This window comes from Lygodium microphyllum, chromosome 24 (assembly GCF_053477565.2).
Source record: "Lygodium microphyllum isolate KBCC chromosome 24, Lygodium_microphyllum_v1.1.10, whole genome shotgun sequence".
Classification (NCBI taxonomy): domain Eukaryota; kingdom Viridiplantae; phylum Streptophyta; class Polypodiopsida; order Schizaeales; family Lygodiaceae; genus Lygodium; species Lygodium microphyllum.
The window spans coordinates 72,218,006-72,229,308 of NC_141158.1; the positions used below are offsets into that span (position 1 = coordinate 72,218,006).

Below are 11,303 nucleotides of genomic sequence, written 5' to 3' on the forward strand. Positions count from 1 at the left end.
TAGGTAGTGTACAAGTCACCTACCACCAAATGGCACACCAACCTTGGTGACAATCACCAAGGTTTGTCATTGAGGGCATGGAAGAAGCCATGGGCTTGTTGGAATAAGGCTTGATCTCTAGCATGGTTGGCCTCAAGGGTGTAGATCCTCAAGTAGTAGCCCAAGAGGGAATGTTGGAGCTTAACATTCCCTCTTGATCAACTATAGATCACATGTCTGAATCTAGCTAACAATCAACAAGGTTGGCACAGAGAGTCACACACACACACACACACGCACGCACGCACGCACGTGCTCTCGCGCGCGCGCGCGCACGCACGCACGCACGCACACACGCACGCACGCACACGCACGCACGCACGCACGCACGCACACACACACACACACACACACACACACACACACACACACATTGGGTTCATCGTTTCCCTTCTCCCAAGGATCCACAAAGACAAGACTTCAATTTCAAGTTGGCTTCTTGCTATAGAATCCTCATGAAGTGATCATTTGGTAGGTTGAAACAAACTTGGCAAATAATACCCCCAATTAGAAAAGCCAACAAGTTCTTATTGACAAAACCCATTGTTGCATGTTGTATACTTCATAACATTAGCCCTATTTATGGAATCAAGATAAATAATGAGCCTCATGTGCCTAACTTAAATGAGGTACCTTATGTTGCACAACAAGAGAGAAACCCCAAAGCATAAGAGAGGACTAGGGATATCAATCAATTGATTTGCAATCTCGTCAACTATCTGAAAAAGGTGTATTTGTTGAACTTCTACAATTAATTACATTGTTCGTTCTCATTTTTCATTCATTTTAATGTTCTCAATGTTCCTTCTTGCTAATACTAGATGCTCTTGTGTGAAGATGCATAAGTCAAATATTGATTTTCTTCCATCCTATTTGTATGAGCAAAGTTTCATAGTCCTTAATATTTGCAAGCATTTTGAGATTATCTTCTTAAGATTTGATGTCGTTTAGGGACAAGGTTACACTATTGCATGTAAAAGGATATCATCTATTGCTATTTTTAAATTAAATACCAACATCTATCATACACATCAATGTTTATTGATGGTAACTTTTAAGGTGAAGAAGCAAAGTTCTATGTGAAGGACTAAGCATCCATAGCCATACCAATTGAGAGAGTGCTACTATTTGTCATTGGTGAAGAGAGGAACTACTAGGGAAACAAGATTTAAAGTTTCTAATATGTCTTCATAGCTACAATAATTCTCAGTAAGTTTGCTAGTAATTTGAGCGAAACATGGCCACATGCAAACTAAGAGGTAGTAATACAATTTTAGCTCTACCCCAAGCCATGTTCAAATTTTCAATGAATGTTCTCATTTCTTTGTCAAAATAGGGTACCCTTTCTTAATAATCACATAAAGGGCAGTCTACTAAAACATTGGCATAAGCTTTTCAATGACTTTTGTTAATTTCCTAGTATCATTGTTTGTTTGGTGTGGCTTTATGCTTATAACCCATCCTTGCAATCATTAAATACCTGGTAGCTTGGACTTGTTAATGAAAAAGTTAAATTATAAGTTGTTTTGATTGTGTAAGCCAACAACAAGAATGATTTGAAAAGAAGGAGTTAAGTGCGTGTAGGTGAGTCTCTACAAAAAGAACTTTAGCACTCCCTTCATGCATGCTCTTTAAAACTCCCTTCATGAGTACTCTTTGTCAATGTTGATTGTATGATGAAGCCTTCATGAAAGTTATACCCTCCTATATGTATTGTCCATTTGTTTTCAAAAATGTATAAATATGAATGCAGTCTCTAAAAGATTTGACACTCAATCGCAAATGTTGAATAATGTACATGCCCAACCAGGGGTTTCTTCACATGTGAGACATGTGTTGGTCAAAAGCATGAGATGATCATAAAACCATACATTTTACCAAATTTCAATAGGTCATATGATCCCTATGATGAATGTTTCTTTTCTTGTGTAAGTGTTTGAATAAGTAAAAGAACTAGCTACTAAACATGGGCATAAGGCACTTGCTTCCCTTGCCACTTCCTGCAAGTGCTCTTGAGAGCAATATTTTTCGAGTGCACATACCACATCATTGATATTTAGGTGTTGGATCAAGGTTTTAGGCCTCACTCCTTACAACAAGATAGAGCCACCCATACCAAGTGCAAACACCACAAGAACCATAAACGTATCCCTTCAAAGGAAGGAAGATATTCCTACTCTTGGTAGCCAGAGAGCCTTGAATTGACCACCTCTTGTTTGTCCTTGATGATGTAGGGTACCATATTGAGATTAAACATGTGATACTTAAACCCATAATTGACAACTATTCCAACTTCCTTGCGCCAATTGCATGTGATTCATGGAGTGTGGCCTTAAAGAAGAAGGGCAATGAAGAAATGATGATGTTGACTTGGATTGGTTTCTTGCACTGGTAATGAGCTTGAGGATCACGAAAATAACGTGTTGGAGTAAATTCCCAGAGTTGATTTAGAATTTTTTTAATCATGGATATGATGTTTTTAGTTTGATGATTAATTTGCTAGAATCTCCTAAGCTTTTGATATAAACAATGCGAGGTGTTATTAATAAGTAATATTTGCAGCATCTAACATAGGATGCATCTTGGCATAGAAAATTGATGGTCCTCCCTTGGTTTTGATTGGTGTTATGGGCATCCTCTCAACTTGTGAGGCAAGCCTTTAGCCGGCCAACAGTAGTTGTAACTTGTCCTAGGATGAAATAATTCCGTGTAGTTAATCCACACACACACACACACACACACACACACACACAATTAGGCAATTGAAATTATTTTCTTGTGAAGTGCTGCTCGAAGACTGATGAGACAGAGAAACAAACAAAGAGCAAACCAAGATAATTTCAAAGCACCTACGCTTTGTGGGTTTCATCAGAGGTCTAGGCTATCACCCATTTAGCTGTGACAAGGTAAATGCTCAGAACCAATCCTCTGCTCTCTGAATCAATTCCCTGCTTCTCATCTCATTCTTATTAGATAAGCTATGGCATGGTAAAAGCTCCGAATCCATTCCTCTTCCTTCGATTGAACAGATGAATAACAGTTGTTTTTGTCACCAGATATGCCTCGTTAATTGTGTTAAGAGAGCTTATCATTAGCTTCTATAGGAGGCTTTGCTCTTGTAGATCTGCCAGGAAGGTCTCTGTTCGATCTCACTCTGGTTTTCCGTCTCCGTTTTCTGTGAATCAATCTTGTGGACTTTCCATAATTTGCAATCCATCCATTAATTCTGAGTCTGGTACATTTCGACCGGTATCATTTCTACCATGCAGTGTGGAGGACTGAATTTGATTTTGCTTTCATGCTTACTCAGAGTAACACCAAGAGTTGCCTTTCTGTTTTTTCTTATAGCTTTCAGATAATTCACTAGGCATTTCTTTGAAGGGCTAATTGTGTTGGTGGGGGTCAAAGAATTCACGAGAAAACACCTGTTTTTTTTCGTGGCCATTTCGTATGTCCTCTGGTATAAGGACGAGAGCATGTTGATAAATGCTGATATGTTGCCATATCTGCTGAGAAGTTGTTGTATCCCACATCGCATGGAGATCTGAGATGCAGAGGACGTCGGGACATGCATTCTGCCATGTTAACCATTTTCCAAGAATTCTCCTCTCATACCATGTTGGAAGATTTACATAATATCAGTCTCTATTAATATCATAACCTGACAGCTTGCATTCACTTATTGGTTCAAATTTGAAGGATTCTAATGTCCCATCTTTTGTTGGTATCAGTTGACTTTTTTCATGTAGATGCATCTTTGGATGACTTATTGATTATACAGGTGTCTAAGTCTGTTGTTTTGGTCTTTATTAAGCGGTTTTGATAAGCTGGCAGTGCTTCTCTTTGTTGCCTTTTCAAGAGGTTCAGTGGGTTGAGTAGGATGTGCATCAAGTGTACTTAAAGATGTAAATTTTTGCAAACACTTTGATGTATGGCTTCTTCTGTGCCAGGTAGCTTCTTGCATATGCATAATGGACTGTGTCCTGCCATAAAAAACCTCCAACGGTACACAACGTGGAAACCTCACTTGGCATTCATCATTAGTTGACATGGAGAAATTGACAGGTATAGACCTCTCTTTCTAGCAGGTGTATGCATTGGTTTACTCAGTTGGCATCTCTAATGCCCTATAATAGATGCTGAAATATGGAAATTCAAAGGTTGCAGTTTCTTGGGTTGTTGTATTCTCATGCTTGCAATGTACTTTGATGTGAGTGTTACTAGCTGTTTGTCATGAGTACTCAATATAGCCAACATCTGTGTGCTGAAGCAATAGCTACATGCTAGAATTGATGTGCACCAGATCAAGCTGCAGGAAGTGAACTTGGTGAGTGACAGGTGCAAAACCACAATTGATATCAGAGTTTTATGAACTAGGGGGTAGGAAGTTTACATTCTCTTTTACTTGTATATCACTGTTTTATATTAGGTACATTGGCTGCAGTAGCAGGGAGGCAAAGCCGGGCTTCGCTTGTTAACCCCTGATACTACTGGCTTGGTGGAAGCTTAAATATGTGACACTGAGCTTGTCTTGGATATAACTTCTTTTTGGACAGAAGTTTCTGATATTGCAACCTAGCTGGACACTGACTATTAAGAGAACCCTGTCAACCAGAACAAGTTGTCACGGTATCAAGGTGTGTGCCATCAGTCAGAAAGTTTAGATCAACAGATGAATCACGGAGTGAGGCAAAGAGTCCCAGTCAATACTTGCTCTTTCTTAAGCCTTGTGATTGCAGGAGAGTTAAGTCACAGTTCACAATGTTTTGGAGAAGACTTGGCAGATTTTCCAATTCTAGGAAGGGTGTGTATTGTGAGGTTTACAATGCTGCACCCCACAGTGGATGCAGCCATGTTGGATGTTGCACCAGGGACAAGCAGATGGTGCATTTGAGGGAGTTGTTCCAATGCTAGGATCTTAGCCACTATCAATCTGGTCATTATGGTTTGATCCGGAAATATGGAGGTCACTGGATGTCCCTTTTATAAAAAGAGCTTTAGGTTTGCGACCATTGTACCTTCTGGTAACCTCTAGAGGCAAGTTGTTGCTCATACTTACCTAGATTTGAGAGGTCATTGTGCGTTTTCACAGTTGAGACAACCACTATTATGTAACTTGGCAGAACAGGAATTTGCTGTAAGAGCTCAATGAAGTGATGGGCCTTTTTGATTTCTTGGAACATGACAGGGCTAGATAGTGGTTGGGCAGTTGGCAGAACCCCACCCTGGGCGATGGGGAAGCTTGTAATTACATCACAATTGACCCATCATTCAAATAGACATCAAGTCAGTATAATGGTGGTCTCATTGAAGAGGTCTATGTTGAGCAATCTCCGGGTTTTGTTGGCCAGGGACATTAGGACAGATGTGTCTTTTTAAGCAGGCACTATGCATGAAACAAGTACTTGGAGCTGGGAATCAATAATGCTTAACTTTGTATTTGAATTTGATCTCTTGTTGACAGGCATCTTGTTTGAAGAGAGAATGCTATTGCTGTGAATCCAATCATGCTCTATTACTGAATGCATATTATCACTCACAATGGACTGTGTGTACTACCATGCATCATAAGTTATCCCTATGTTTCTGACACTTGTGGTTCTGAGATTTTGAAATGCTGCCAATGTCTGGGTGTCAAGGTACAGCCCAATCATCCTTGTGTTAACCATCCAAGAGAAGTAGGGGGAGTCTAATGAACTGATTTGAGAAAAAATTATTTCAAAGAAACAGCTATTTTTTGGTGCTGAGCATCTAGATGATGCTGGTATGAAGTAGACCTGACCACATGGGAGGGTAGACTTAAAGGGAAGCTTTGCTGTTAGCTGGAGTTTGGAATCTTAACTCCCAAGTTCACCTTGGGGTCACCGATGCATGGAATGGGAAATTATGCTGTCCAGACTAATATGCAGTAAGGCTTTGCAAAATAAGCATTGTTGCTAATGCTTAAAGAGTGGAACCATCTTTAGGGTTGTGGTCAATGAGAATGAAAGATGCAAAAGTGACTTAGTGTTAAAACGTCACATTCATTAATTTGCTTCCTTACTCACTTGATGGGCATAATAGAGTTAGAGGGCACATATGAGGGCTTGTGTCTCCACCACCTGAACTGATTGTGATGATTGTGTTTAGTAATATCTTACATGTGCATATGGGCTGTGAAGCTTCTTCTCATCTGACTGGTTTTTTGAACAGTTTTTCGTTTTATCTTTTGAAGGAAATCAAAGCAATGGCAGAAGCTACATTGCATTAGAGGATGGGGAGCATTTTGATTCATACTCCTTTGGTGGAATATTTGACCAACCGCTTCCATGTTTTGGTTGTGGCGTTGGCTGGTTTTCGTAAGTATGCTTCCTTATGTGAAGTTCTTCTATTTCTTGGAACTTCATGCATTGTGTCACATTGCATAGTGCATACTGAAACTTTCACTATTTTTTGGAACTTCATGCATTGTGTCACATTGCATAGTGCATACTGGAACTTTCACTATTTTTTGAAGTGTTTGACAAGACATTTGGAGTAGTCCTGCATATGTAGCAGGTAGATTTCTTTTACCATATAGAATCAGTCAGCATGAATATGTTTTTCAACATAAGTTTACTTATATGTAGCACATACACAGTAATTTGTCTTTCAACTTTATTGTAATCCAATGATTGAGTACTTGGCAGTCTAATTATTTACTGCTTCTTATAATGACCTGACATCATCAGTAACCACTTGCTTACCTTTTTACTCATGTCCTTAAATGTTTCTAGCACTGCAGTGCTTTTATCACCAATATTGGAGCCCTATCATTTGTAGCTACATAACACAAAGGAATAGAATAGTGTCAACTTGCATAATCATTGGAGCACAAAAAGTACCTATTGACTATACAAGGTGTAAGTGCCCTAGACAATGTAGTATGCTTAACAATTCACACATTGCTTATTGCCATGACTACAATTTGAAGGAAACTTGGAAGATCAAACTTTAATGATCAGACACAATTATTGAGCATTGATAACAGTTGTAGAAACACAAAAGAGACCAAGTCTAACTGAGGGTTGAAGATTGGCTACCCCCTGCCCTCCTTCCCACAAAAAAGGAAAAATCTATACAGGAATATATTTTCACTCAATTCAACTGCCATAGGTCCTCCTTGATAGATCATGCAAGTCTAGGATTATTTGGTTGGCTATTCTGAGCCAGCTTACTTAGTCGGTTTAAGTTCTGTCTCCATGTTTTCTTTTTGGGCTGAAATTTGTCAAGAATAAAAAGAACTCCACGTGAACGTACTAATTTTGAGAATAACACTCCATATTGTTTAGAGTATTTTTGACTGTTCCGAGGCTTCTAAAATGTGGGGATTCCCCAAAATGCAGACCTAGGATCATTTGGTGGGCAATCCTGAGCTAACTTAATAAGTGGGCTCGTTTTGCTTTATTGTGGCCTTTGCTTATTTTGCCTTTAAAGTTCGGTCTCTACTTGTCTTCTCTCTTCAAGGACTTCCTTCTTGGGCAAAAAATTGACAAGAATGGAAACAAAACTGTTCCGAGGCTCCTAAAATGTGGGGACTCCCCAAAATGCAAACCTAGGATTATTTAGCCGGCATTCGAGAGTCAACTTGGGCTTATTTTGCTTTATTGTGACCTTTTGCTTGTTATACCTTTAAAGTTTGATTTCTACTTGTCCCCTCTCTTTAGTGGTTTCCTTCTCGGGTTAAAAATTGTGGAGGATAGAAACATTGAGATCTAAGAAAAATTGTCAGGACAAAACTGTCTCCATATCTTTCAAAGCTAGTATTTTTAGACTATTCTGAGGTTTGTGGGTATTACATGAAAGGGCTTTTTGGGTATGATACAAAAATTGTACTAGAATTTCAATCTGAGGCTTCTATAAAAAGGGTATAAGTTTTTTTTTTTCAGTTTTGAGTTGTGATGCAAGGGCACAATTTGGCAAAAAAATATACGCTTTCTACTGATGCAATTCACTTCACAGAAGCTTGAAAAAAAGGTTGGGAAGCTATTATTCATGATACGATTTTAAAGCGGGAAACGTGTGTAAGATGTGAAATGAGAAGAGCATCCACAAAGAGGAATTGGGATGGGCCCCATGCCAATGAAGATGTGGTCTCACGCCAGCTTTGGAGGAGAGTTATAATAGGGTTTCTGTGATTGTGGAAGGTGTATTACTTTCTGATATGAATCAACTGCTTAAAAAGAGAGGAAGCTAATAGGATGAACATGACATTAGGAGGCTCAAGTAATGCTAGTAGTTTTGTTCATCTGAATGATGGAGTGATTGTAAACTATAGTTCTGTTAGGATGAAAACATAAACTAATTCTTGCTCATTTACTGAATTAGTTATGCTCCTTTACAGCTTTCTGTTAGGATTGATTTTTCCTCCAGCATGGTATTTTGGGACATTTTTATACTTGAAGAGCTACTACCGTTCAGATCTACGAGAACGAGCTGGGCTTGCTGCCTGTGCTGTTGCTGTAAGTTGCTAATAAGTTGTGTGCCTCCAATTCTGAAAACTTTTGATTTTTGCCAAAAATTGCTTTCAAGTTTCAACTCAGAATGTTTTTGGAGCTTCTTATACTAGAGTCTCTTAATTAAGTGTTGCATTGGACTCTGTGAAATAAAGCCACCCAGAAGCTCATTAAATGTTTGAAACTATGTTCTGTTCATTACAATGACCTTTGCAACTACAATCAATACTCGTATAGTGCAGATAAATTCTTACAGTTTCCTCCATATTTAGAACAGCTTTGCAGGAACTTTCTAAGGGTGACTAGTGGTGTTATGTTCTTTTGAGACCTAGACTTTTGTGTTCACTCAACTTGATTGTGCTGTTTATGCAGGCCCTTATTTGTACAACTGCATTATTTATTGTTCTTTTAACTGTGGGCTTGAGACATTGATGTGTAAATACTCGTAGTCTCGTTGGTCTCTTCATCAAATGGGAATGATTTCCTACAGTGAAGTCTCTCAGCTCTTTCAAGCCTTATCGAAGACATGTTGCACATCGCCTTTGTAAATCTACACTTTATAGGATTTGTGATTTGCTGGGAAATATGGCTTTTAAAGTGAATTCTTTCATTTATCTATTTCTTCTGTTACTTTGGCTGGCTAATTGGATGCAAAAGTTGAGACTCTAAATAAAAACGTTTGCTGTAATGAGGTTGGATTCTTAAAACATCTTCAATGTTCTTGGAAATTTGTGAAAAGGATGTACGGTGTTAGATGCAGTTTAGTGACAGGTTTTTGTCATGTGGTGGAGCTTGATTTATCAGTAACATATGTACTTTAGCTAAGACAAATTTAAGATGTACTAAGTGGAACATGAGAGTTAATTATCATCAGCATGAAGATTAGGACATAGAAGCTCTACGAGTGTGGTTGTGTGTGTGTGTGTGTGTTTGGGAGAGAGAGAGAGAGAGAGAGAGAGAGAGAGAGAGAGGGGAGAGCCTAGAGACCAAAATGGCCTATGAGACAATAGTAGGGAAACTAAATGTCTTGAGTAGGAAAAAAACAACATAAGCTAGAAAAGAGAAAGTGACTAATTATATCCTAGGGCCAATGTAAAAAGAATGGCCTGATACAAATAATAAGATGGAATTTAGTATGAGTATGGAATTAGAACATTGTGATGAAGGAAACATATTAGTCTCACCCCATGTCTTGCATGGGTTGGTCCAACATAGATAGATTAACATTCTAGGGTGATTTATATAGTGATATGCTAAAGTCGCATGTATCTTCTAATGGTATCTTGATTGAGGCCTAGGTTTGGTGGGTCATGGGTGCTGTGATTGACCTAGGTCTCTTGTTTTGATTATGGTGACCCCTCAAGTAGCTAATTGAGTCTAAACACCCCTTACTCAGTGGTGCTTGATGTTGCTATTGCTCTAAAGACATTGGTGAGTGTGCTGATGAATGTCTTAGATTGGCCCCCTTGTCTTGATTGTAGAATGTGATCTTGATGTCTTTGTAGCGCAATGAGGAAGAGCCCAAGGTTATGTTGATTTGAGAAACCCATCACTTGGTCAAGGGGCCAAAGAGGCAATGGAAGTGTCATGTGATCTCATATTATATTAGGTAGCGACTCATGTAGTGCTTTTCCCTTTGTTGTTCCAATTGACATAACTAGAAAATTCATTCCTTGGGTGCAAGGGAAGTAGCTTTGTACCAACTAGCTTGTGTCCTCAGCTGGTGTGAAGTTGTCTGAATTTGGCTGTTAAGAAGATTCTACATGGAGAGGCATAAGGGAAGTAGCTTTGTACCAACTAGCTTGTGTCCTCAACTGGTGTGAAGTTGTACGAATTTGGTTGTTAAGAAGCGTATTGATTCTACATGGAGAGGCATTAGGTTAGACATGCACTCCCTAATTAGGACTTGCTAATGGATTGCTCACAAGCCCAAATCAATACTTTTGTCTAAAATCCAATCTTCTCCTTTGTCAATTTCCTTCTCATTTCATTTAAGGTTGCCATGATGGTCCCTTTAAGTTCAATACATACTACTTTCAAATGAGTTCCTCATGGACAAGTTCAGTAGTTTATGGTTAAAGGCTTTTGGGCTATCCCTTGACCTTGAGTTACATTGGGGAAGATTTATTTGGTTGTGACCGAGTTCTCTAAGAAACATGACTATAATTTGGCTACATTCAGGATGGATATATTTTTAAGCCTCAATATTTTGAGGTGCTATTTTGAAGCCATCTTGATCCATTCTTGGAGATGGATAAGTAAGTCAAAGCACTCCATCAAGGCATCATGACTACACAAGATCAGTAGAAGATGTATGCTCATACTAAGAGGTAAAAAATAAATATTCAAGGAAGAAGATAATGCACTCCTTAAGGTAAAACCCATGCAAGAGTCACTATCCTCAAGGAAGTATTGAGGTAAAGACAATGGCCAAACGCTTGGTGGTACCCACATGTATTGAGGTAGAAGACAACGGCCAAACACTTGGCGGTCCCCACATCTATTGAGGTAGAAGAGAATGGCCAAACACTTGGTGGTCCCCACATGTATATGCACACTTTACATTAAAATATAAGTGAAGATTATGAAGATTAACAGTAGAATGAAGTACCCACAAAAACTTCTTGCATGCTTTGCGCGCTCTCTCTCTCTCTCTCTCTCTCTCTCTCTCTCTCTCTCTCTCTCTCTCTCTCTCTCTCTCAATTAATCAATCAATTTACTTGACTGGCCAAAGACCAAGCCACTTTTACCCAGGTTAACAAGCCAACTCCTAAAAGTTGTTGCACTAAA

General features: G+C 38.9%; 1 protein-coding gene across 4 annotated transcripts; it reads left to right on the plus strand.

Moving 5' to 3' along the window:
• The first annotated feature begins 2,730 nt into the window (after positions 1-2,730).
• On the plus strand, positions 2,731-9,115 carry LOC148015236 (large ribosomal subunit protein eL20z-like). Of its 4 annotated transcripts, none has more exons than XM_087665396.1 (5): positions 2,731-2,945; positions 3,994-4,104; positions 6,254-6,377; positions 8,402-8,519; positions 8,886-9,115. In XM_087665396.1, exons 2-5 carry the CDS (start codon positions 4,089-4,091, stop codon positions 8,943-8,945), a joined length of 318 nt encoding a protein of 105 aa, XP_087521522.1. In that variant the 5' UTR covers positions 2,731-2,945; positions 3,994-4,088; the 3' UTR covers positions 8,946-9,115. The 4 variants fall into 4 exon arrangements, with proteins under 4 accessions (XP_087521522.1, XP_087521520.1, XP_087521521.1 ...); XM_087665394.1 differs by having other exon boundaries at positions 2,734-2,945; positions 3,990-4,104; XM_087665395.1 differs by having other exon boundaries at positions 2,942-3,027; positions 3,990-4,104.
• Positions 9,116-11,303: the final 2,188 nt, after the last annotated feature.